Source organism: Cervus canadensis, chromosome 6 (genome assembly GCF_019320065.1).
Source record: "Cervus canadensis isolate Bull #8, Minnesota chromosome 6, ASM1932006v1, whole genome shotgun sequence".
NCBI classification, from domain to species: domain Eukaryota; kingdom Metazoa; phylum Chordata; class Mammalia; order Artiodactyla; family Cervidae; genus Cervus; species Cervus canadensis.
In genome coordinates, this window is record NC_057391.1 from 38,651,764 (window position 1) to 38,678,124 (window position 26,361).

At 43.0% G+C, this 26,361-nt stretch overlaps 1 protein-coding gene across 3 annotated transcripts in view; it reads left to right on the forward strand.

Moving 5' to 3' along the window:
* Positions 1–766: 766 nt before the first annotated feature.
* Positions 767–26,361, forward strand: part of CAPN3 (calpain 3) — a 49,578-nt gene continuing 23,983 nt past the window's right edge. For 2 of the 3 annotated variants that reach the window (XM_043471580.1, XM_043471581.1), the window contains exons 1-2: positions 767–1,393; positions 25,677–25,746. In XM_043471580.1, coding sequence (XP_043327515.1) covers positions 1,085–1,393; positions 25,677–25,746 — 379 coding nt within the window. In that variant the 5' untranslated portion in view covers positions 767–1,084. The remainder of the gene's footprint in view (positions 1,394–25,676; positions 25,747–26,361) is intronic. The other variant, XM_043471579.1, reaches the window with a different exon arrangement.

Consider the following 26,361-nt stretch of genomic DNA (forward strand, 5'->3'; position numbering starts at 1 on the left):
TACTGCCTGGGTAGCAGCTACCATAAGCAGAAGACAAGGTGGAGGCCAGGCAGGCAATTCCCTTCCCCAGAGCCACTTGTGCCCGAAGCCACCCCTTTAGGTATCACATGCCAGGACTTGACAGCCAACCTGGCTCAGTATCCAATTCCAGCTTCTGACTCAGATGCCTAATGTGGCACGCCTGAATATGCTGTGCTCAGGTGCACTTTTTGTAGAGGATCTGGTCCCAGTGTTGATTTGGGAGGTGGGGAAAAGCGATGCCTAGGTCAAGAAGAGACAGGGATTTTCTCAGCTGAGGACTCTGCTGAGTGGCATTTTCCACCCAGACGGTTGCACTGAACGCTGACATCAGACCATTCTAGAAGAGATACCAAATCAAGTCGAATAATGTTCTGATATCCTAGGATTTTTAAAAGTAAAAACCATGTTCTCAAAAATGCTTAGAATATTCTAGAATTCAGTATCTCACATCCACACTTGCTAGCTTTTCTCAATATTGTTCTCCATTAATCTGGTGGCCAATAGTTTGGTAGTCTGCTGATTCAATACTGCATCTGCCATTCTTTGCTAATTTTCAGTTTCAACTTACTCAAATATTCCCCTTTCATTTCCTGATAACGTCAGCACTTCATGGCAACACAGGGACATCCCTGACCTGGTCCTTCTCTCTCTACCATGCAGTCTAGCTGCACCAATACCCTCTCTCTTGTTCTCATACTCATGATCTTTCTTCATGTCTATTTTTGGTCTTCCTGGCTCAAGCTTCTTTGGGCCACTGAAACACAACCCTCACTCTCTTTCTCTCCCCTCTGGTATGTATGCTGCTGGTAGGAGCCCCCCAGGTAAAAACTGCTGCAGAAATCCTTTAGTGCTCCTTCCTCAGGAAAACTGATGGCTTCCGGACCACAGCTCAGTTTTTAAGCTGGACGACCTTCTGATGGGTTTTAAACTTCAAATTGGATGTGGACATTTTTCTTTCCGATGACAGAATCACTGGAACTTCCCCTTTGCAGTTGCTTCCTTTCCTTAAAGGTAGCTGAATCTTGCTGTCTTTAAAAACCTTTTCTTTCCAAATTTGCCAGCCATGCCGACCGTCATTAGCGCCTCTGTGGCCCCACGGACAGGGGCTGAGCCCAGGTCTCCAGGGCCCATCGCCCAGGCAGCCCAGGGCAAGGGAACGGAGGCAGGGGGTGGAAACCCAAGTGGCATCTACTCAGCCATCATCAGCCGCAATTTTCCCATTATTGGGGTGAAAGAGAAGACATTCGAGCAGCTTCACAGGAAATGTCTGGAAAAGAAGGTTCTTTTTGTGGATCCTGAGTTCCCACCGGATGAGACCTCCCTGTTTTACAGCCAGAAGTTCCCCATCCAGTTCATCTGGAAGAGACCTCCGGTGAGTAGCTGACTGCTTGCTGCTTGGGTTTTTTCCCCTCAGAGAAAACCTCCTACTCAGCACCTCCCCACAGCACAGCTCCTGGGGGCACAGGGCACTGGGTGGGGAGGATCCTGGAGCAGCTCCATGGGGCTCTGTCCTCAGGGGAGGAGGGCTCATTCTCACTCCTTGCTCTCTTTCTGAAAAAATCTTGTTTTTTTACGAAAGCAATTGGAACTCAATTTAATTCACCCTATAAAAAGGAAATATTCCTTTCCCAGAACAGATTCCAAACTGGAATATCCAAACAACTTTCAAAATTCTGACCTGGAGAGGAGTCCAGATCTACTCTCTGTTGGGTGTCCTGCATCTTATTAGGATTTTTTTCACTCTCTCACTGGAGCGTGAAAATTGTGATGTTCATTTTAGTTTGTCAGTGGCCATGTTGTTCTTAAATACGGAGTCCTGAAAAGAAGAGAGTGGCAGCAAAGACTACATTTTCAAGCACAAAATGTTAGGATTAGAAGGAGAAGCCCTAGCCATCATTTGTCCTCACCTCCTGAATGAGGAAATAAAGACACACCACAGCAAAGCCTATTCGACACGCATGACAGCCTGGATGAAAACCCTTTCTCTCTTAATGGCTCTTCCAGCCTCTGGCTTCCATGTACAGTGATCTACCAGAAGGCAAGTCACATTTCCCAAGCTTCCTTCTCTGATCACACCTCTGGCATGACACTTTCTTTAATTCAATAAATATTTTTGAACACCTTCTAGAGCCAGAAACCAGGCAAGCAACTGAGGAGTCAGCATAAATAAGAAAAACAAAAATTCCTGCTCTCCTGCAGCCAAGAGTCCTGAGGGCAAGACATGCTTTGAACAAGACGGATAAGTTTCAGGAGACAATGTTCAGGGTGCTATGGGATCAGAAGGCAAGGAGAGTTAACCTAGGTCAGAGAGAGAGAGGCCCTCCTGAGGAACCCATGTTATCTGAGTGCTGTTTATTAGCTTCAGCAGGTTAAACTGGATCAGCTTCGCTGTGGTGTGTCTTTATTTCCTCATTCAGAAGGTGAGGACAAATGATGGCTAGGGCTTCTCCTTCTAATCCTAACATTTTGTGCTAGAAAAAGTAATCTTCTCTGCCACTCTCCTCTTTCCAGGGCTCCATATTTCAGAACCACATGGCCACTGGCAAACTAAAAAGAAGCACTGGGGCCCGGTGCTATTCATGAGCCATGTGTTTCTTTTTAACCTGAAATAGCCAGCAACCCTGTCTTCACGCTGTGTGTTCCACAAGGGCCCCACTCGCCACCTGTTGGTTCTGTGGTCATGACTGTCCTGGGGGCCCTCGGTTTAGAAGAGAGGATTGGAAAGAACTTCATTCCCCAACCCAGTCACTGCCCTGCTGCCAGGGCACTGGGACACATCACATCCCTGCTGAAATATCTTTAACAACACCGCTCTCCCTACCCACCGCCGGCAGGCCTTGAGATCAAACTCCCTACCTGGGGGATTGCCTCTCCTCCAGCCAGCCCGGCCTCCCTGTCCATCTCTCCTCCACCCTCTCCCCTGGACCCTGACACATGCAGCTGCTCTGTTGTCCCAAGTCGTCTCGTACCTCTCAGCCTTCGCTCCTGCTGTCTGTCATGCCCGTCTTGTTTTTATCTGCTTTGTTCTTCCTTACCCTTGCTGTAAAACCCTGCTCAGGTATCACTTCCGTCCAGCTTTCTCACGTCCATTCCCATCAGCTGAGAGGGGGAGCATTCTCATTCCTCTTCGGAGCCCCTCACCCAGCAAAGCACCTGGCCCACAGTAGGCACTCAGCTGCTGGTGGTGAATGAAAATCCACATCACAGACCACTGACCTCTGAGAGAGGACAGTCTTGTGTTCCAACCTAACAGTTCCTAAAAGCCTTTTCTAACAGTACTGCAGAGACAAAAACCCAAAAAACTTACAAATACTGCTTTTAGTGAAATCGTTGGTGGATTTTAGCCTTAAAACTTAGACCTACACATTAATAAAAATGCTTTAAATGGGTCTGTTATGCTCTAGGCCCTAGATGGGTCCCGAAACAAACTGTCATTGTCAGTGTGAAAGGAAGGCCATGAGAAGCTTTGTCCTAAATTGTGCTCCCACCACCACCACCCCAAGTCTGGAAATTTGTACTGTCTCTAAAGGTCCAGATAGCAAAGCCCACTCTCTGTTAAAATGTCCCTAGTTCCTCTGAGGTTAAGTTTGGGGGAACACTGCCTCTTGGGTTCATTGGTATAAGCTAGAATACAGAATTAGAGATGATCAGTCTTGGAATATCTTGGAGATGTGGTCCAGCCCCTTCACCTACAGGTGCAGTGATAAAGGTCCAGAAAGGGCATGTGACTTATCTACAGTCACACAGCAATGAGATTGAGACTAAACTGCTGCGTTGACTAGAACTTTCTGAAATGTAAAGCACTTCTTGGAGACATAAGTTTTCCGTGTATCTCATAGATGTAGTGACCTTTGTCAGGCTCAGACAGTCTGAAAAGGGGACTATATCCTATGAGAGGCCCTTCCTGCTTTTACTATCAAAAGTGCAGAGTCAGTCAACACCAATCTGAATTTTTATTCACAATCAAGTATTGCTTATTACAATCAGGTGGTGATGATGATGATCAAGGGAGACTTCCTCAGGACAAACTATGATTCTAGTTAAGATAAACGGCTGCACGTCAACCTTTTCTTCTTAAAAGAAGAGAGACACAGGCCACGGCACCCTCTTGCAACCTCTCCTCACCCTCGCACTGGGCACAGCCTCACTGCCTTTCCCCCTCTAATAGAGAGCATCACACACTGAGTGTCCAAACCAAACAATCTGATTCCTCCGGGCTTTACTTACAGCATCTATTTCTAGGATCAGAAAGCAATCAAACCTTACACCACTTCCCCATTACTAAGCCAAATTTTCTTGATGACAAACCCCCGGACAGAGAAGAATGGCTCTAGAAAAGGCTTCTGGGAGACTGATGACTCTTGCCCAGTATCACTGGGGACAGGTGTGGGGTGAAACCCGTGTTCCATTCCATGTGGTGGGGGCTGCGGTCACACAACATTCCTGGCCTCTCTCCTCTCTCCTCCCCGGGGGTGGGGCGAGCGGGGAGGGTGGGTTTGTAAAGAGAACATGATCTGTGAAGCCCAACACTTTCTTTTTCCTCCTGGGAACAAGCTACCTGCTACTCCTTGTGGCAAGTTTCCCAATGGCATGTCCCTGAGGGGAGTCCTCAGACTCCGAGACTCATACATACTGGTGAAGAGTATGATCACAATTAACCCTAAGAACTCAACACAACGATAACTATTCTAAGTGCTTCCATACGTTAACTCATTTCATCTTCACAACAACCCTGAGAGGTGAGTACTATTATTGTCCCCGGGCATTCTGGCTATAGAAACTGAACTCTTGGCAACAAAATCTATCTAATTGTGGGCTTTAGAAGGCAAGATCAGACTTATGAACAATATATGTAGCATTTTCAACTCCCACCTGCCTTACACATTTGTCTCATTTATCCATTGGTTCAAAACTCAGGCACAGAAGTGGGGTGTCATTTACTGGGTTCTCACAAGCCACAAAAGGAACTGGGCATTATCTTAGGGGTTTTGGGCCCTGGAAGCAGCGGCCCCTGTGAGCTGGAGGTAGAACGGTAGAGCGGCTAAGAGCCCAGTCCTGACCCGAGGTCAAATTCTGACCCTGATACATAACACTTTGGTAATCTTGATCACATACTCTTCTCTTTGCCTGTCACAAATTCAGAAAAATGAGGAATAATCCTAATAAAAGGACCCATCTCACAAGGCTGTTGTGAAGATTGAGTTAATCCACACCAAAGACTTACAAGTGCCTGACACATGGGGGAGTGCCCATGAATTTAAAATGCTCCCAATATGACTGGATGTGCAGCCTCTAAAAAGGGCAATGTCAGAAACATCTTTCCAGCTTCATTTGTGTCTAGACCAACAAGATACTAGTCACAGTAATGTATTTGAGTACTTTTTGCCTGATCTAAATGAGGCGGTCTACCTACCGTGAGGATTGATGTGTGACCCATCCCCTGTGGGCAGGCAACTGCTTGTCCTTTTGGCAATGCCCGTCTTCCCCCATCAAATACAAAAGTGCGTTTGTGAAATGTGAGTGCATCATGGGAGTGTGAAGGTGACCACATAATGGGGGATCACAATGCCCTGGGGAACATGGCTGCTCACTCAGCGACTGGCTGTAACAACCTGGGGACTAAGGAGGCAAGCAAGTGTTCCCATTTCCCCATCTGCTTTTGCCTCGTGCATTCCAGATTATTTCTCCATACCCTCCTGCAATCACTGCTAAAATCAGGGACAGCTTAGATCCCTTTTGCTTTTGGAGGGGAGAGGCATGAGGGGCCAGCTGCAAGACCTTGTGCATCTGGTGCCCTCCTTACCCTTGGGAATGTGGGATCCCCAGATCACTCCACAGTGACCAGAGGCCCATGAGGGAATTCTCCCTTGGGAAGCAGCACCTCCCTCCCTGGTGCCTCTGCCTTCTAGGCCAAGGTCCCTCCACAGGCAAGTTGACTTACATCCTCTTGTGGTGGAGGGCACGAAGGTTCTGTGTGGTGCAGACCCTCCAAGTCAGCTCAGCTCACTAAGGCCTCCAGCAACAGGGACTGGCAACATGTTCCTGAGCCTCCTTTGTCTCTGACCCTACACAGAGTTTCCTTTCAGTAAATTCCATCTCATTCCAGCTCCACCCTAACCTGGATCCCAGAGAAGGATGGGTCAACTCTATTTGGGAGCCAGGTTAAATCAGACTTCATGTTAAACTGCACTTGATGAATTCAGCCTCAGTGTCTCTTGGCTGTGCCAGGAGGTTATAGCCTCTTTGGGCCTCCCATTCACAGCTGAGCTCAAAACTGCATCATTGACATACTACCATTGCTCTTCAGTTGCTCTTCAAGTCTGACTCTGAGACCCCATGGACTGAAGCCCACCAGGCGCCTCTAGCCATGGGACTTCCCAGGCAAGACTATTGAAGTGGGTTGCCATTTCCTTTTCCAGGGGATCTCCCCAACCCAGGGAGCAAGTCTGTGTCTCCTGCTTGGCAGACAGATTCTTTACCATCTGAGCCACCAGGGAACCCCTCATTGACATACAGCCACCTCTAATTTATCCCTTCAGCTCTTCCCCTAGGAAATCTGCTTTCCCTTCCTCCTCTGCCCTCTAAGCTCCCAGGGCTGACAGCTGGGGCTCTGCATTTTCCCTGAGCCACTTCCTGCTCAGCTTTCTTTGTTTTCACTGGCTCTTGGGAGTTGGGGGAATTAACCACCTTCCCCTGATCTCCAGATCTAGTTCTCTATAATTTGCTGGCAGTAGCTGGGCCTCTAGCCATAGGCTGCCCAATTACCTTTTCCTCTCAAGTCCTGTTCCCATGCCATCTATTCAGGGCCCGACCCTTTGCCAGTTCAGAGCTGGGTCTCAGCTTCACCCACCTGCCTTCCCTCTAACCTGTTATTAGTATTACAGCCCCATATCCAGTTGTGCTTTGCCCTGTTATTCTAATCTGGCTCTCAGCCTTGCTCTTCTGCTGCCTTGGGTCAGCTAGTTCCCTCTGCCTAGACCTGAGGAAACTTCTTTCCCAGTCAGAGAGAAGTCCCTCTGTACTCTGAACAGGCAACTTTGTCTCCTTATAGTTCCAAACCTGGAAATTTCTTGAATTACACTCTTTTTAAGGATAGAGTTTAGATAAGTTTTCCAAGCTGTAATTTATCATGAACTGTCTTTCACCAAGTCTAGAAGATTCTGATGCTGGTACTTTCTTGATCTTATCAGAGGGTATCCCCGGAAGGTCACAACCACCATCCAGCTGAATGCAATTGAAGGAAGTTTCTAATATAAGATGCATGAAAAATTCAGGAATATTAAAATATGAGGGGGGCGGGGAAAGTGCCTTTAGAATAGAGAAATAAGAAAAAAAAAAAAGAATAGAGAAATAAGACAAATAAGACCCCTTTTCTCTTAAACTCAGAGTTCTGCCATTCCCTTCATACTCCCCTTCCCAAACCATTTCTTTCTCCTGGGCTCCTATCAACCTGAATCCAGCCCCTGAAGCTGGACTTTGCTGCTGTCTGTCTGACCTGGTCTCCTGCCCCTTCCCAAGTCCCCACTATCCAGGCAGAACTAACTTCTCCCTGTCCCAAGTTGTTACACCAGACAAAATTTTAAAATAAAATAGGACTTCCCTGGTGGTCTAGTGGGCTTCCCTGGTAGCTCACATGGTAAGAATCCGCCTGCAATGTGGGAGACCTGGGTTTGATCCCTGGGCTGGGAAGATACCCTGGAGAAGGGAAAGGCTACCCACTCCAGTATTCTGGCCTGGAGAATTCCATGAACTGTGATCCAGTAGTTATGGATCCACGCTTCCAATGCAGGGGGCACGGGTTCAATCCCTGGTTGGGAAACTAAGATCCCACATGCTGCATGGCACAGTCAAAAACTAAACTAAAAAAAAAAAAAAAAACTAAACTAAAATAAATCATTACATTCTTCAGGTTAGGTCTTGTTACCACCACAAAATTATCTTTGATATTTTATACATGTTTATGCAAATGTGCTTTTATATGTGAATCCTCAGCATGGTCGAATCTTCAGTTTCTCTCTTCAAGAAGAAAACGCCCAAGGAAAATGTAGGAAGATTCTTGTAATCACAGGAAGGGAGCTGGACATGTTTGTTTTCTGGGGGAGAAAAAGAAAAAAAAAAAAAATGCTGATTTACTTACAAGAGAAAGGAGAGCTAGAAAAGAAACCAAAGTGGGCTGGGAGAAGCAACAAGTTAGGAGGCTTCCCCTGCCAGGGTCATCCCCCCCTTGACCTGAACCTCAAAGATCCCTTTATTGATGAACTTGTGAAATGCTGGAGGCAAGTATGTGACTTTTCTCGGTAAAGGATGGAAGTTAGTGTTTAGATTTTCACAAGTTGTATTGGGCCAGCATACCCGCAAATCAGAATGTGGAAAGCACAGGAATGGGGAAAGGAGAGAAGCAGAAAGAAGCAAGTGGAGGCAAAGAGGGCCTGACCTCTCAGAGGCTGTGAATGGGGGTTCAAGATCTCCAAGGAACCATGAGGACTCAGCTCACACCTGGGAAGCATTCTACTTTAAAAAAAAAAAAAAAGCTGACACTTCTTTACCATTTTCATCCAAACTTCAGATTTAAATAATCACGATAGAACTTTTAGAAGTGTACTATATACCCCCAGAGCACCAGGAATATATAGTATATATTATACAGGAGTATAAAAACTGCTATAAAAAACTTACAAATCACCGAATTGAAAAGTTTTGGAAGCGACTGCTTTCCCCACTCCAGGTAGAGGGGCTCCTTTCCTGATGTTAAGGTTCTGAAGGCAAAACAAAGTACCCATCTCCTTCCTGCATTAACCTTTCACAGTCTGAAAGTTCATCGTTATTTCTAGCCAGAACTTTTCTGGCCACAATTTTAGCACATTATATCCAACTCTGACCCAGTAGACAGTGAAAGAGAGTCATCTGATTTCCTCTATATTTTAATTCTCCCTATTTGTGAATAATGCCATCCTTCCTTTAGTTGCTTCAGATCAAATCGTCATAAAATTACTCTGACTGTAAAGGAATGTGGTTTTTCCCTTCCTGGAGATGTCAATGCTGTGATCCAGGATTAGTTGACCCTTAGGACTTCTTTATCTGTGAATTCACCTACTCACTGAAATTCATTTGTAACCCCTAAGTCAATACCCATAGGGCTCCTTCAATCATTTGCTGACAAGTGTAGGGCAGTGAAAAATTTGTCTCCCTTCATACACGTTCCTAGCTGAAGTCAGACAAGGTGACCCTCTGCCTGCTAGTTTCAGCTCTCAGACTGTAAACAAGAGTCCTTCTCACGGTCTGTTTGGTGTTACGTTTTGTCACATTTCTGTACTTTTTATTGATGATTTCTCTTTTAAAATCCACCCCCCCATGTGCTGTACTGAAGGACTATTGAGTGTTCTAAAGTGCAAGAAGGCTGGATGTGCCTTAAGGAGAAAATATGTATATTAGATAAGCTTCGTTCAGGCATGAGCTATGGTGTTGTCAGTTCAATGTTAGTGAATTAATAACACATATTACACAAGGTGTATTTAAACAGAAATACACATAAAATAAGTTTGTATATTGATGGGTTGATGAAAATCTTGTGATCAGAGACTCCCAGGAATCTAATACTGTGTTTCCACCAGGTATGATGGCTCAATATTCACTAACTGAACATTCACAGTAAATTTATAGAACGTAACTACCATGAATAATGAGAATCAACTCTCTTCCTATTTTCTCCCTATTCCTGAGGATCACAGCTTGAAATAATACCCTATGAACAGTGTGATCAATAGGAAACTCTGCAACATGTTTTAATCCATTGCAGTCATTATTCTTTTTGACGTTCAAATTGTCCCATCTTCAGACATTGTTGCCTGTTATCACTTGACATGACACCATTCATCTTCAACTGCTTCCTTGTTTTCTGGCCACAACAAAAAGTTCCAGGCTCATCTTGTACATTTCTTGCTCTAGAACCTGGAATGAATCATTTCTTTCGGGAGCCTGGTTCCTTTCAGTCTGAACTGGAGTTAAAGAAAAGGAGTGAAATGCAGAACACAGCTGACCACTGACTTCCTAGGACCCAGGGCTTGCCCTTTACATGAGCACCCTGGATTTGGAAGCTTTCTGGCAACTTGTGGGGACACTGGAGGTCTCTTGCTCTAATGACTGCTGCCACTGCCCATCACCGCTAAAATTAACACTCTACCCTGTGTGATTTCCCTACTGGGGGGGGTCACATGACCTGAGTTACTCAATTCTGAAAGGAAGAAATCCTAGTTTGGCACAAAATAGATTTACTCCATTCCAGCGTGAGAAGAGAAGGAAGAGAGGGACCCTGAGGCTGTGCGCAGTGAGCACTCTGTCCCTGGGTCTAGGACCCAGTCACTGGGCAGCTGCTTCTCTCAGGATTAGTATCTTTCCAGTGAACCCGGCTGGGAGGAGGTCTTCTTGTAATCTATTTTAGTGTCATCATCTGTCAGACAGTTTAGAGAGAAGTTGCATCACTGGACTAGCCACAAAGAGGAAGAATTGGGGGCATGGTGCAGAGTGGTTAAGTCAGATGGATTTAGAAGCAAACAGACCTGGTCTGAACCCTGACACTGTCCCTAGCAAGTCACATAAAGTTTCCAAGCTTTTAGTCTTTTCTATAATGCAGATAGTGATACTCTATAATCAAATGGCTATTCTGAGCCAGTATCCATAAAGTCCAAGTAGGTGCTCAAGGTAAGCCAGCAATTACTATCAGGATAGACAGCAAAGGGAGTGCACATGCTTTCAAGTCAAAGAAACTGCATTCATATCCCAGCTCTACCTCTTACCAGTGTAACCTCAGGTAAGTTACTGACCTTTCCCAGGTCTTGATTTCCTTGATTGACCTGTGAAAAGAAAATCAAAGATCCTACTTTCTTATAGTTGTTGTAAGGATGAAATGAGATACTGTATATGACTTGCTCAGCACAATGAATCAAGAAGTACTGATGATGGTAATTGAAAGTCAAAATGAGGTACCCAATTGAGAGTCAGCCCTCTCTCTAAGCAGAAAATCAGTCATCACAGTTCCATCCTGGAGCGCAGATGGGGACCATGAGTTTCAGTGAAAGTGACAATTCTATAAATAATTTTTAGGACTGCTTCCCATTATATCCCATAAGACAGTAGCTTTTCCCAGAAGTCATAATATGGACAGGACTTTAGACATCATAGGAGGAATAAGCTGAAATAACTCAGCAGTATTATGCTGCAAATGGGAGGGACAGAGACAGAAATAGCCAAGAAATTTATGAGACGATGCATTTGTTGATTATGAACAAGGAAGAGAATTGTACATAACTCATGTAGTTCTTGAACATTTGTTATGTTTATTGTTTTTGTTGTTTAGTCGCTCAGTCATGTCCAATTTTGGGGGACACCATGGACTGCAGCATACCAGGCTTCCCTGTCCATCACCAATTCCTGAAGCTTGCTCAAACTCATGTCCATTGAGTTGGTGATGGCATCCAACCATCTGATCCTCTGTAGTCCCCTTCTCTTCTTGCCTTCAATCTTTCTCAGCATCAGGGTCTTTTCTAAGGAGTCAGTTCTTCACATCAGGTAGCCAAAGTATTGGAGCTTCAACTTCGGCATCAGTCCTCCCAATGAATATTCAGGACTGATTTCCTTTAGAACTGACTGGTTTGACCTCCTTACTGTCCAAGGGACTCTCAAGAGTCTTCTCCAACACCACAGTTCAGAAGCATCAGTTCTTTAGTGCTCAGCTTTCTTTATGGTCCATGATACTGATTTGTTCATGCAGTTAACAGATCTTAGGTCAGGTATTGTGTGATGCACAATAAACAAGATGTGTCTCTGCAACAACAACAAAAAAGAATCCACACATCCACACATGACTACTGGAAAAACCATAGCTTTGAATAGACAAACCTTTGTTAGCAAAGTAGTGTCTGCTTTTTAATATGCTGTCTAGGTTGGTCATAGTTTTTCTTCCAAGGAGCAAGCATCTTTTAATTTGAGGGCTGCAGTCACCATTTGCAGTGATTCTGGAACCCAAGAAAATAAAATCTGGCACTGTTCCCATTGTTTCCCCATCTATTTCCCATGAAGTGATGGGACCAGATGCCACGATCTTAGTTTTCTGAATGTTGAGTTTTAAGCCAGCTTTATCACTCTCCTCTTTCACTTTTCATCAAGAGGCTCTCTGGTTCTTCTTCGCTTTCTGCCAGAGAGTGGTGTCATCTGAGTATCTGAGGTTACTGATATTTCTCCCAGCAATCTTGATTCCAGCCTGTGCTTCATCCAGCCCAGCATTTCGCATGATGTACTCTGCATAGAAGTTAAATAAGCAATGTTACATGTACAACCTTGTCGTACTCCTTTCCCAATTTGGAACCAGTCCATTGTTCCATGTCCAATTCTAACTATTGCTTCTTGACTTGCATACAGATTTCTCGGAAGGCAGGTAAAGCGGTCTGGTATTCCCATCCCTTTAAGAATGTTCCACAGCTTGTTGTGATTCACACAGTCAAAGGCTTTGCCGTAGTCCATAAAGCAGAAGTAGATGTTTTTCTTGAATTCTTTTGCTTTTTCTATGATCCAGCGGATGTTGGCATTTTAACTTCTGGTTCCTCTGCCTCTTTTAAATCCAGCTTGAATATCTGGAAGTTCTCAGTTCATGAAGCCTAGCTTGGAGAATTTTGAGCATAACTTTGCTGGCATGAGAGATGAGTGCAATTATGTGGTAGTCTGAACGTTCTTCAGCATTGCCTTTCTATGGGATTGGAATGAAAATTGACATTTTCCAGTCCTGTGACCACTGCTGAGTTTTCCAAATTTGCTGGCATATTGAGTGTAGCACTTTAACAGCACCATCTTTTAGGATTTGAAAAGGCTTAGCTGAAATTTCATTACCTCCAGTAGCTTTGTCCGTAGTGATGCTTCCTAAGGCCCACATGACTTTGCATTCCAGAATGTCTGGCTCTAGGTGAGTGATCATACCATCATGGTTATCTGGGTCATGAAGATCTTTTTTGTACAGTTCTTCTGTGTATTCTTGCCACCTCTTCTTAATCTCTTCTGCTTCTGTTAGGTCCATACCATTCCTGTCCTTTATTGTGCCCATCTTTGCATGAAATATTCCCTTGGTATCTCTAATTTTCTTGAAGAGATCTCTAGTCTTTCCCATCCTATTGTTTTCCTCTATTTCTTTGTATTGTTCACTGAAGAAGGCTTTTTTTCTCTCTCCCTGCTATTCTTTGGAACTTTGCATTCAGATGGGAATATCTTTCCTTTTCTCCTTTGCCTTCCGCTTCTCTTTTCTTCTCAGATATTTGTTGTCCCTTCTCAGACAACCATTTTGCCTTTTTGCATTTCGTTTTCTTTGGGATGGTTTTGATCACCACCTTCTGTACAATGTTATAAGCCTCCGTCCATAGTTCTTCAGGCACTCTGTCTATCAGATCTAATCCTGTGCGTCTATTTGTTACTTCCACCGTATAATCGTAAGGGATTTGATTTAGATCATACCTGAATGGTCTAGTGGTTTTCCCTACATTCTTCAATTTAAGCCTGAATTTTGAAATTAGCTAAGTGAACAATATTTACCCAATTATACTAAAGTAAATACTGATTTTTCATTTCTCTAAAGTTTACGACGTTATTTTGGGAAGATGATGGGCAGAGCATAATGTGAGAAACTTAAACCTTATTCCCCCAAGTAGGAACTCTACTGATACTTTCTAAAGATAGTAAATTAAAAAATAGTAGTATAAGCATGTTATTTTAAAACATAGAGGTAAATACCAGAAAAAGTAGTTAAAAGAATTAAAAGTGGCTGCATCTGAGGTGAGGGATTTGCAGGGCAAGAGACTGCTCTTCCTCTAGACAACTTTTGTTTGATTTTTTTTTAAACTTTATTCATGTATAAACCAAATAAAAATAAAATTATTTCTTTAAAAAAAACTGACCTCAAAAAGTATTTTGAGGAAATTCCCAGGCAGTTCAGGGTTAGATCTTCAGGCTTCCACACTGCAGGGGGCACAGTCTTGATCCATGGTCTGGAAAATCCCATGGATGGAGGAGCCTGGTGGGCTGCAGTCCATGGGGTCGCTAAGGGTTGCACACAACTGAGCAACTTCACTTTCACTTTTCACTTTCGTGCATTGGAGAAGGAAATGGCAACCCACTCCAGTGTTCTTGCCTGGAGAATCCCAGGGATGGGGGAGCCTGGTGGGCTGCCGTCTCTGGGGTCGCACAGAGTCGGACACGACTGAAGCGACTTAGCTGCAGCAGCAGCAGCAGCAGCAGGGAATTAAGATCCCACATGCTGCTGAGCTTGGCCAAAAATAAAAAATAATAACAATAAACTTAAAAAAGAATAATAAATTTTAAAAATTATTCTGAGTTATTATAGTATCCTGTAAAACTAATGCCATAGTTTCAAACACTAGTGAATGTAGAATTTCCACATGTGTTTATTTAAATTGCAGAGTCCCTGACCCCTTCCAAGAGGATTTGAATCCTTAGGTCTGGGGTGAGCCCTGGGAATCTGCATTTTTAACTGGCATCCCAGGTGATTCTGATGTAGGTAGTCCAAAGACCACACACTGAGAAACACGTAGTAGATGAAGACTGATGAGCCTGCACAAATGGACAGGGAGATGCAGCCTCCTGATGGACGGGCTGACAGAACAGAGTTTCCACCCGGGCCAGCTCCTTGCACTCACACTCGAACTGCCCGTTTGAGCATGGTGAAATTTCGAAAAAGCCGAGATTTCTTGTGAATATAATTCTGACACACATTTATCCTCCTTCCGGGTCCACCACGTTCTCTGCCTCAAAGGTCTTGAACTCACAACAGTGTATGTCGGTTCACAGCCACTGGAATCCACTTTCACAGGGACTTTCATCTGAGGTCAAGCTACCTACCCTCTAGGTTCCTCTCACAGATTAGAGTTCTGAAATGGTCAGTCAAGGTCTTTGGGGGGATGGGGCAGGGACATCAGGAGAATGAAGGCTTCATTAACCTCAGACAATGGCCCGGAGCAGATTCCTCCTATGCATTCAGCAGCCTGTATAGGATTAGTGTATACAGCATGTTTCGAAGGCCCCATGCTATATCCCATTGGCCGCCAGTGTTAAAGGCCTGAATGCCTTTTGCTGAGGCAGAGTAAGCCTCTCTGTAACTATATTTTCTCTTTTTAAAGGAAGAATCCCAGCAAGGCTGATGGAGGTAGCCTGAAGGTCTGTAGGCCTTGTGGCCTGTTCTGGGGCTGTCCCTGGCTCTCTTGCTCCCCTTGCCGGCTCCCTGTCCAACTGGCATGGTGTTGCCCCTTGACCGTGGGCTCAGGGGCCTCCAGCCAAAGCTGCTGACTCTGACCACGGCCTTTCTCTGGGCTGTGTTCATTTGCATTGCGCTGCTGAGGGCGGAGGAGCTATATAGGCTCCGGCCTATTCACGGGAGGATTAGGCCTGGACCGAGGGCACAGCAGGAAAGAGGCCATAGCGAAGGCCCAGCTCCACTCCCTGAGTGGTCACCATGCCCTACCTGCTGCCAGGATTCTTCTGTGACCGTGTGATCCGTGAGAGGGACAGGAGAAACGGAGAGGGCACTGCCACACAGCCCATCAAGTATGAGGGGCAGGATTTTGTTGTTCTCAGGCAACAGTGCCTGGCTCAGAAGTGCCTCTTTGAAGACCTTGTGTTCCCAGCAGGCATCCAATCCCTGGGCTCCCATGAGCTGAGCCAGAAAACCAAGATGAAGGCCATCACGTGGAAAAGGCCAAAGGTAGGGATAGGAGGGACAGGGCAGGAGACAGCTCCTGGGGATGAGAGATCAAGTGGTCCAGAGCCTGAGATCAAAGATCCTGCATCTGACCAAGTGGCTTATTAACATACTCCTGACCCCAAATACTTTCCTGCTTCTTCCTGAAACTGGAGCTGTTATCTTCTATTTCTGAACTAGAGACTATTTAATACTTTATAAATGCCTGAGATTATAAATATCTTTGAGAGAGCTAATGCACTGATTTAAGTTCATAGTAAAACAGTAAGGAATCATTATCACATCTCTTCTCGAGAGCAGGTCTCTGGGGTGGGAATGTGGAGTGGTGAACAGAATTAGGGCTCACAGTTACAAAAGGAGTTCCACAGAAGGTGGTGAAAAGTTATGGAATAGGAGGCTGCAGGAGGCTGGAGACTTGCCTTCTTAACTGTTTGCCTAAGGCTGGTTCATTAGTGATATGTCACTTCTGTTTAAATAAAAAGGTCCGTGCTGACCTGCCACACTCCTTACTAGGGGAAGCAGTTTGCTCAAGGATGCCTTACAGCCCGGCAACTGAAGAGCCCATTTGTTTCAACTGTATTCAGCTACTTTCTGCTTCTCAAAAGTGTGGTCTTTGGACTACCTGCATCAGAATCACCTGGGATGCCAGTTTAAAATGCAGAGTCCTAGGGCTAATCCCAGACATCTCTGTATTTCTGTATTTGACTGACTGTATTTATACTAAGTGAAACACGAATTCATAGTGACTCATACCAAAATATTTCTCTTTGTGTGTGTATGATTTTTATATACTAACTTTTTATCCTTCAACCGTGCTATATTTCCTTATTAATTCCAGAAATGTTTTTTATCTTTTTGTTATTTGTTCAGGATTTTCTCCATAGACAATTACATCATCTGTGAATGAAGAGTTTATTTCTTCCTTTCCAATCTTTATAAATTTCCTTTTCTTGTTTTATTGCATGAGCTAGGATTTTCAGTATGATGTTGAGTAAGAGTGGTAAGAGCACAGTGGCTGATTCATATTTGGCAGAAAACAAAATTCTGCAAAGTGATTATTCTTGAATCAAAAAAATAAATAAATTTTTTAAAAAAGAAAAAAAAGAGTGGTAATAGGAGACATTTTGACTTGTCCCTAATCTGAAGGAGAAAGCATCTCATTTCTCAACATTAAATATGATGATAATTGTAGGTCTCTAAAAAAAAGCACATTTTATTTACCAACTTGAGGACATTCCCCTCTGTTCCTTAGAGTCTTTATCATGAATGGGTATTAAATTTTGTCAAATGCTTTTTGTGCATCAATTGATATGATCATTGATTTTTCTTCTTAGCCTGTTGTGATGATTGATTTTCAAATGTTGAACCAGTCTTGAATACCTGGAATAAATCCCACTTGTCTGTAGTGTATAATTTCATTTATACCTTATTGTTTTTGAGTTACTTTTTTGAGGATTTGGTTTTATTTTCATAAGAGATATTGGTCTGTAGTTTTACTTTGCACTGTCTTTTTCTGTTTTGAGTATTAGGGTAATATTGGCCTCATAGAATGAGTTACCAAGTGTTCCCTCTGCTTCTATTTTTCTGGGGGGTATTGTAGAGAATTGGTATCATTTCTTCCTTGAATGTTTGATAGAATTCACCAATAAAATTATCTGGATCTGGTGCTTTGTTTTTTGGAGCATTATTAATCACTGAACAAATGTCTTTAACAGGTATGGCCATATTCAGATATCTATTTGTCCTGTGCATGTTTTGGTAGTTTGTGTCTTCCATGGAATTAGTATGTTTTATCTAAGTTACCAGTTCCTGTGGTCATAGAGTTATCTGTAGTATTCCTTTCTTATCCTTTTAGTGTCCATGGGATCAGTAGTAGTGATCTCTTCATTTTTGATGTTGATAATTTGTGTCTTCCCTTTTTTTCCCTTGGTTTGCATGGCTAGAGGTTAATTAATTTTACTGACCTTTTCAAGAACCAGTTTTTGGCTTTATTGATTCTCTCTATTGTTTTGCTATTTTCCGTTCCATTGATTCTGCTCTTATTATTTCTTTTTTTCTGCTTGCCTTGAGCTTAAATTTTTTCTTTCTCTAGTGTCCTAAGGTAGAATATTGGTATTGATATCAGATCTTTCTTCTTTTCTATTATATACATTTAATATTGTAGATTTCCCTCTGAGCCCTGGTTTCACTGCATTCCACAAATTTTGATGTTATATTTGTATTTAGTTCAAAATAATTTGTAACTTCTCCTGGAACTTCTTCTTTGACTTGTGTGTTACTTAGAAGTGTGTCATTTAATTTCCAAATAATTTGGGGGTTTTCAGTTATCTTGTTTTATTTTCAGTTATTTTATTATTGCTTTCTATTTTCATTGCACTGTCATTTGAAAACATACTTTGTATGTTTTATATTCTTTGAAATTTGTCAAAGTGTGTTTTATAACCCAGAATGTGGTCTTAGTGACTCTTCCATGTGATACTGAGAGCAGAAATGTGTACTCTCCTTGCGACCCCATAGAGTGTAGCCTGCCAGGCTCCCTTGTCCATGGAATCCTCCAGCAGGAATATTGGAGTGGGTAACTATTCTCTTCTCTAGGAGATCTTCCTGACACAGGATTGAGCCTGGGTCTCCTGTATGGCAGGCTGGTTCTTTACCATCTGAGCCACTGGGGAAATCCATATATGCAGTCTAGTACCTTATAATAGAAAATACCCAATTTCTCCCTTCCTTCCCTCGAGACATTACTATCACGCATTTCACTTACCATATGTTATAAGTACTCAACTTGTAGTTGTTTTTATTACTTTAAATAAAGTTATCTTAAGATTAAGAAAAATAAAAGCTTTATTTTACCTTCATTTATGCCTTCTCTGATGCTTTTCCATTTTTTTATATAGGTCCAGGTTTCTGTTCTAAATAATTTTCCTTCTCCTGAAGGAGCTTCTTTTAACCTTCCTTGCAAGGCAAGTCTTCTGGAAATGAATTCCATGTGGTTTTATTTGTCTGAAAGCCCTTTATTTCTCCTTCAGTTTTTAAAAAATTCATTTATTTTTGGCTGCATCGGATCTTAATTGTGGGACATGGGATCTTTGTTGTTGTGATGCACAGGTTTCTCTCTAGCTATGGAACACAGGCTGTTTTTCCATGGAATGTGGGATCTTAGTTTCACAACCAGGGATCAAACTCACGTCTCCTGCACTGTAAGGCAAATTTTTAACCACTGGACCACCAGGGAAGTACCTGTCCTTCAGTTTTGAAAGATTAATGCTCTGCTAATATAATGCTAGGTTGATGGGTTTTTCTCTCATCAATTAAAATATTTCAATCCAATCTTTCTTGCTTGCATAGTTTCTGAAGAAGAGTCTGCTATAATTCTTGTCTCTTTTCCTCTAGAGCATTTCCCTCCTCTTGGCTTCTTTCAAGATCTTTTCTTTATCTTTGCTTATCTGCAGTTTGAATATCATATGCCTAATGTAGTTACATTTTATCTTGCCAGCATTTATGTTGCTTGATGTTCCTTGAGTTTCCTGGATCTGTGATTTGGTTATCTGTCATTAATTTTGGAAAGTTCTTGGGCATTATTACTTCAAATATTTCTTCTGCTCTGTTCTTTTTTTCCTTCCAGTATTCCAATTATGCATATGTTGCACATTTTGAATGTCTCACCATTCTTGGATGTTCTGCTCTGTTTTTTGTTGTTGTTATATTCTTCTCTTTGCATTTCACTTTAGGAAATTGCTATTGTTTCATCTTCAATCTCGCTGATTTTTTTCTTTGTCTTTGTCTAATCCACTGATGGGTCCATCAAATATATGTTGTAATATTTTTTATTTCTATCATTTCCTTTTGATTCTTTCTTGATTTCCATCGCTCTGCTTATATTACCAACCTTTTCTTGAATGCTATCTACTTCTTCCATTAAACTTTTTGACACACTAGTCATAATTATTTTAAATCCCCTACTTGATAATTCCAACATCTATGCCATATCTGAGTCTAGTTCTGATGTTTGCTTTACCTCTTCAGACTGCTTTTACCTGCCTTTTGACATCTCTTGTAGTTTTTGGCTGAAAGTAGACATTGTTTTGGGTAATAAGAACTGAGATAAAGAATCCTTTGGCATGAGGTGGATTTCTTTTGGCCACACCATAACGGTATGCAGAACTTCCCTGGCCAGGGATCAAACCCGTCCCCCCAGCATTGGGAGTGCAGTCTTAATCACTGGACCACTAGAAAAACCCTGGTGTGAGGATTTATGTTAGGCTGGCTAGAAGGTGGTTGTGCCGTGGTTGTTTCTTATAGCTGCAGATGTCAGAAGCTTCAAATTCCTTTAATATCCTTGGTTTGTTTCCTCTCTTGAGTTCGGGCTTTCCTAAGTACTTATCAGAGCTTACATCTTGCAGCTCTTTCCCCTGTAAGTCACTGCTATTTCACTGGAGCCCTGTTGATGTGGTAGTACAGTGGGGGAGGGGAAGTGCTCTATAATCTAATGATTAAAGCTCGGTCTTTCAATGGGCCTGTCTCTCTGGGCTGTGACCTTCACACGTTTCTCCACTGGTATAGCTTTTTCCCCTTCTTTGGTGAGAAAGACTAGAGGGAGCTAGAGTGGGAGTAATATACTTCCCCCAACATAGGTAAGACAGGAAAAGCCTTTTCCCCTGTAGGAGGATCTTTCTTGAATTTTTACCACGAGAACTTAGTGGAATGTTTGGAGGTAGAGACCATGAAAGTATGGGGGAGTGGGGTTCTTCTAAAGACTGTGGCCTCCAGAAGCTTCTCACTCTGTGCCAGTCCTCACTCAGCTTCCAGAAATTCATCAAGGTTACCATTTCAGTGTTTCTCCCAGTTTGTGGCTGAGGCAGCTTCTGCCCCAGATAAACAGATCTTGGCTATAACCCTCTGGTTTCACTTGCTTCTTTATTTCAGTGTAGTGGGTTGACCTCTAACCTCAATTCTCTGATGGGTCCAAGCAAAGTCACTGGTTGTCAGGTGTTTGGGTTTTTCTTATGGTAAGGAAGGGAGCGATGACTTCCAAGCTCTTTATATGTTGGAGCTGAAACCAGAAGTCCCCTACCTACATCTATATGAGACCACCCTTTTAAATGTATGTTTTTATTTATCTTATAATGCACATTATAAGTTAGGATAATACACACGGACAATTTAAAACTAATAAAAATACTTTTGTAGAGTTGCATGTTCAGAACATTTTAATGATGGAAAGAAAGTGGAAGTGTTAGTCGCTCAGTTGTGTCTGACTCTTTGCAACCCTATGGACTGTAGCCTGCCAGGCTCTTCTGTGCATAGGATTCTCCAGGCAAGAATACTGGAGTGAGTAGCCATGCCCTTCTTCAGGGGATCTTCCCAACCCAGGGATCCAACCTGGGTCTCCTGCATTGCAGGCAGATTCTTTACCATCCAAGCCACCAGGGAAGTGCTCTTACGATGGAGGTATACAATAAAAAAAATGTTTGGAGACACTGTGCAAATCACAGCACTCAGAAATGGAGGAAATGGTTACCTGCTGCTAATTGCTGGGGCTCCATCACTGACAGATCCAGTCTCAGGCCAAATTATAGCCAAAGGAGTGACCAGGAGCCTTAGGTCCCCAAGCTAAAATGACAGAGCCAGCACAATTTACCCTTTGTTCATATTAACCAACAAAAACAGGTCTCAGACACTCCATAAAAGTAGGCAGTGAGGAGGGTATCTAGGCAAATCTAGCTATTCTATGAATTAATCCTCAATAAGCTCGCTAACTGACCCTCACCAAACAGACGTCTCTCATGAGGACAAACAATTGAGGGTCTCTAGGCTGGGGGTTTCCCGGAGGGCAGGCAGGGATGATCTCCACTTTTGATTATACCCTTAAATCCCCCAGCCCTGTACATACTCAGAAGCCCAATTAGTGTTTGGTGAATTTAGCTGAGGTAGTATTGAAGGTAAATGTAGTATATTGGGGAATCTCTACCACTGCAAAGAATGTAACTCCATTCAAATAGCTGGACCTCTAAGCTGATGGGAGAGAAAGCGGTGCAGCTGCTGCTGCCTTTCCAAGTTGTCAGCCCTGGAATTGGTGGCAGCGGAGGGGACAAGGCTTCTGAACCTGTAGACCCAAGGAGAGAAAGCTACCTCTGTGACAGCTAAAAAATGTAGCCAAAATTCCATTATTTGAGTCACTCTATAATAAATTCCCTTATAAGAGGGGCAGGACACTCGGTAGTCAAGAGTCTCAGCTGGTAAGTAACAGAGGTCCAACTCCAACTAACTTAAACCAAAAAGCGTTCTATAACTGAATTTTCAAAGGTGATGATCAGGTTTAGACACACTGAATCCAGGCCTCAAACCATGTCAAGACACACTTCCTAATATTATCTGTCTGTCTATTTATCACCTCTGCCCTCTCCACCCACTCCTCCATCTGCTGCTTCTGAGTTGTCTTTACTCTCAAGCAGGTTACCTTCACAAAGGGGCAGAAATGGCCACAAGCAGCTTCAGGCTGACATTCTCTAGCTTACTAACTCCTGGAGGAGAATGTATTTCTTTCTCAATAGTTACAACAAAAGACTTGGGCCATATCTCTTGGCCTAGACTTGGTCATCTGCCCATTCCTGAACTAATCACCCTCACTCTAATTGCCCCTAACAGCCGTGTGGAGCTGGGTGAAAGGGGAAGCCCACCGGAAAAAGTGCTGACAGTAGGATTTCTCTCCAGCTGAAAATTGAGGTATAATATCAGGAGAAGGGGGAATGTATTGTAAGGATGCAAAGCACTGGGGAGACAGAAATAACATGCGTTAACTATACCTTAATTGCTTTCTTTGTTTTTTTAAGAGGAAAGAGCCTTATTTGAAATAATGAGAGTTTTATATTTTATTAGGGGGCAATGGTTTTTAAAGACCACATTCTGGTAGTTGATATTCTCTTTACTAGATTTTTACGGCTTCTAGTTTTTATGTTTTGTTTTAGTGCGGGGAGATAGAAAATTTTTTTAGAAAGACAAAAATAAATCATGAGTTATACTTAAATATCCAACTCAACTTTAACATTGCAGGGTTTTTACTTAAGTTATTCACTTTTATAATTTTACATATTTTCTTTTTTAATGAAATCTCTTTGAAGGTTATTTATTTTTGGCTGTGCTGGGTCTTCGTTGCTATGTGGGCTTTTCTCTAGTTGCGGCAAGCAACTACTGTCTAGTTGTGCACAGGCTTCTCACTGCAGCGGCTTCTCTTGTGGAACACTGGCTCCAGAACGAGGGTTCAATAGTTTTGTCCCAAGGGCTTAGTTACTCTGAGAGCATGTGGGATCTTCCCAGACCAGGGTTCAAACCCAGGTCTCCTGCATTGGCAGGTGGATTCTTACCACTGAGCCAGCAGGGAGGCCCCCTACATATTCTCTTTTACACTAAAAATATCCTGGTTCCTAATGACGTTAATGTACATTATTTACTTTATCCTATATGTCAAAGTTCTGAAGTAGTAGCAATATTATTTTTATTTATTATGGTTCACATTTCATTATGGTTTGGGGTTCGACCTTAGGATGTAAGGTTTAGCCTTTGACTGTATGGATTACAAAAAACTATGGAACATTCTTAAAGACATGAGGAGAATACCAGAACACCTCACCTGCCTCCTGAGAAATCTGTATGCAGGTCAAGAAGCAACAGTTAGAACTGGACATGGAACAACGGACTTGTTCCAAATTGGAAAAGAAGTACGTCAAGGCCATATATTGTCACCCTGCTTATTTAACTTATATGCAGAGTATATCATACGAAATGCCAGGCTGGATGAAGCACAAGCTGGGATCAAGATTGCTAGCAGAAATATCAATAACCTCAGAAATACAGATGACACCACCTTTATGGCAGAAGGTGAAGAGGAACTAAAAAGCCATTTGATGAAGGTGAAGGACAAGAGTGGAAAAGCTGGCTTAAAACTCAGGATTCAAAAACCCAAGATCGTAGCATCTGGTCCCATCATTTCATGGCAAATAGATGGGGAAACAATGGAAACAGTGACAGACTTTATTTTCTTGGGCTCCAAAATCACTGCAGATGGTGAGTGCAGCCATACAATTAAGAGACGCTTGCTTCTTGGAAGAAAAGTTATGATCAATCTAGACAGCTTATTAAAAAGAGAGACATTACTTTGCCAACAAAGGTCCATCTAGTCAAAGCTATAGTTTTTCCAGTAGTCATGTATGGATGTGAGAGTTGAACTACAAAGAAAGCTGAGGGCCGAAGAATTGATACTTTTGAACTGTGGTGTTGGAGAAGACTCTCGAGAGTCCCTTGGACTGCAAGGAGATCCAACCAGTCAATCCTAAAGAAAACCAGTCCTGAATATTCATTGGAAGGACTGATGCTGAAGCGAAACTCCAATACTTTGGCCACCTGATGCGAAGAACTGACTCACTGAAGAGACCTTGATGCTGGGAAAGATTGAAGGCGGGAGGAGGGGACGACAGAGGATGAGATGGTTGGATGGCATCACTGACTCGATGGACATGAGTTTGAGCAAGCTCTGGGAGCTGGTGATGGACAGGGAAGCCTGGTGTGTTGTAGTCCATGGGATCGCAAAGTTCAGTTCAGTTCAATTGCTCAGTTGTGTCCAACTCTTGGCGACCCCATGGACTGCAGCACGCCAGGCCTCCCTGACCATCACTGGCTCCCGGAGTTTTGTATGAGGTTCCTATGGCTGCTGTAGTATATTACCATAAACTTTGTAGCTTAAAATAAGAATTTTATTCTTTCACAGTTACAGATTGCTTTTTAAAATTGCATTTTCTTCGATTTTGGTTTTTAATTCTATAAAATGTACATGGTTCCTAAGTCAAAATTATTTTAAAACAGATATATTCAGAGTTTTACTTCCATCCCTATATTCACCACTTAATCCTTTCTTCTCCTATAGATAACCTTTTAAAAAATTATTATTTGGGGTTTATCCTTCCATTGATAAGAGCTTCAAGGGGGTGGTGTGTGTACTGTGATCTATGCACGACTTTCCATCTAGTAAGTGAGACAGATCCTTGAGCTCAGGAAAATTCACTCACTGAGCTCACTCACCCAGGTTGTTGTATTAGGGAAGACAGAAAAACAGAGAGGGCTATATCACCAAGATAGCAAGGCTTCTTGAAGCTGTGAAGGATGAAGTTAAAACCAAAACACAGAATCTATAATTATTTCGAAAGTTAAAATGCAAAGCATGACACAACCAAACAAACACAAGAGCACCCTCTGTTGGGCTCTGTTGGGATGCATATAACTGGTAGTGCCTGGATTTGAAAACTGCTGAGACCAGGGTGTCATGTTGGGTTAGCTTTATTAAAGAAACATAGCTCCCAGCAGACTGGGAGGCCTTCGAGGCCCATGTCAAATTTATTCTTGGCTCTCCCCAGCTCTCAAGTCCTGTGGCCCTTGGGACACATGCTGATACTAAATATCTGTGTTACCACATCTTGGGGAAAAAGATCCTTACTTTCCCTCCTGCACCTCTTTTCCTGACTTAGAAAACAGACAAACAAGGGCTGTGTTTTTGACTGTCACTTGGTCAAAGCCGTGACAGTAATGACACTGCCCTAACTCTCAAGGTGCTTCCTTCCTCAGACAGTATATCTGAGTATATGTGAGGGAGCAACGTGGATCAGTGAGAAAAGGAGCCATGCGTCTGGCTTCTCCTCCCTGCTAGCTATGTGTCCTTGGGCAAATTGTTAACGTCTCTCAGTCTTGGTGTTCTCATCTGAAAAATAAGAATGATAGTATCCAATTCATGGGCGTTTCTGAGGTTTAAATGAGCGGTGTGTGTAAAACTCCTGATATGTGATGCCAGTACTGCATATGAACCTCAGTAAATAATAGCTACTACTACTATTATTATTTCCTTTTTGCTTCACAGGAAATTTGTGAGAATCCCCGATTTATCATTGGTGGAGCCAATAGAACTGACATCTGCCAAGGAGATCTAGGTAGGAAAGTTCCTCTGGTCCTATTTAGCCAAACAATCAAGGGGTGATTAAGAGGTATGATCCTTTTACAGTAAGTAAAGGGACAATAATCTGGTTTTGCTTGTAATGAACTTGGGGGAGGTAGTTTTGATAATATTATTTAAACTCATTCAGCTCATTAAACTCATTGCTCCATTTAATTTCTGTCCCTCCCACCTTTCTTACCAGCTCTTTGCCTTGTGTCACCACAGGAGGTGTACCTCCTCTCCAGAGTCTCCAGGACACTCACACACCCCACTCAGCAAGACAAAAACCCTGTTTCTAGCAGGACCCACCTTCCTTAAAGGGCTTTCCTGGCGACTCAGTGGTTAAGAATCCGCCTGCCAATGCAAGAGATGGGAGTTTGATCCCTGGGTCAGGAAGAGTCCCTGGAGAAGGAAACGGCTACCCACTCCAGTGTTCTTGCCTGGTAGAATCCCATGGACAGAGGAGCCTGGCAGGCTGAGTCCATGGGGTCACGAGGAGTCAGACATGACTTAAAGACTAAACAACAACAACCTTCCTTAGAAGGCAGCTCTGAAATTGTGTGCCATGCATGTCCCTTGGGCATGCAGAATTGATATGCTCACAAAAAAT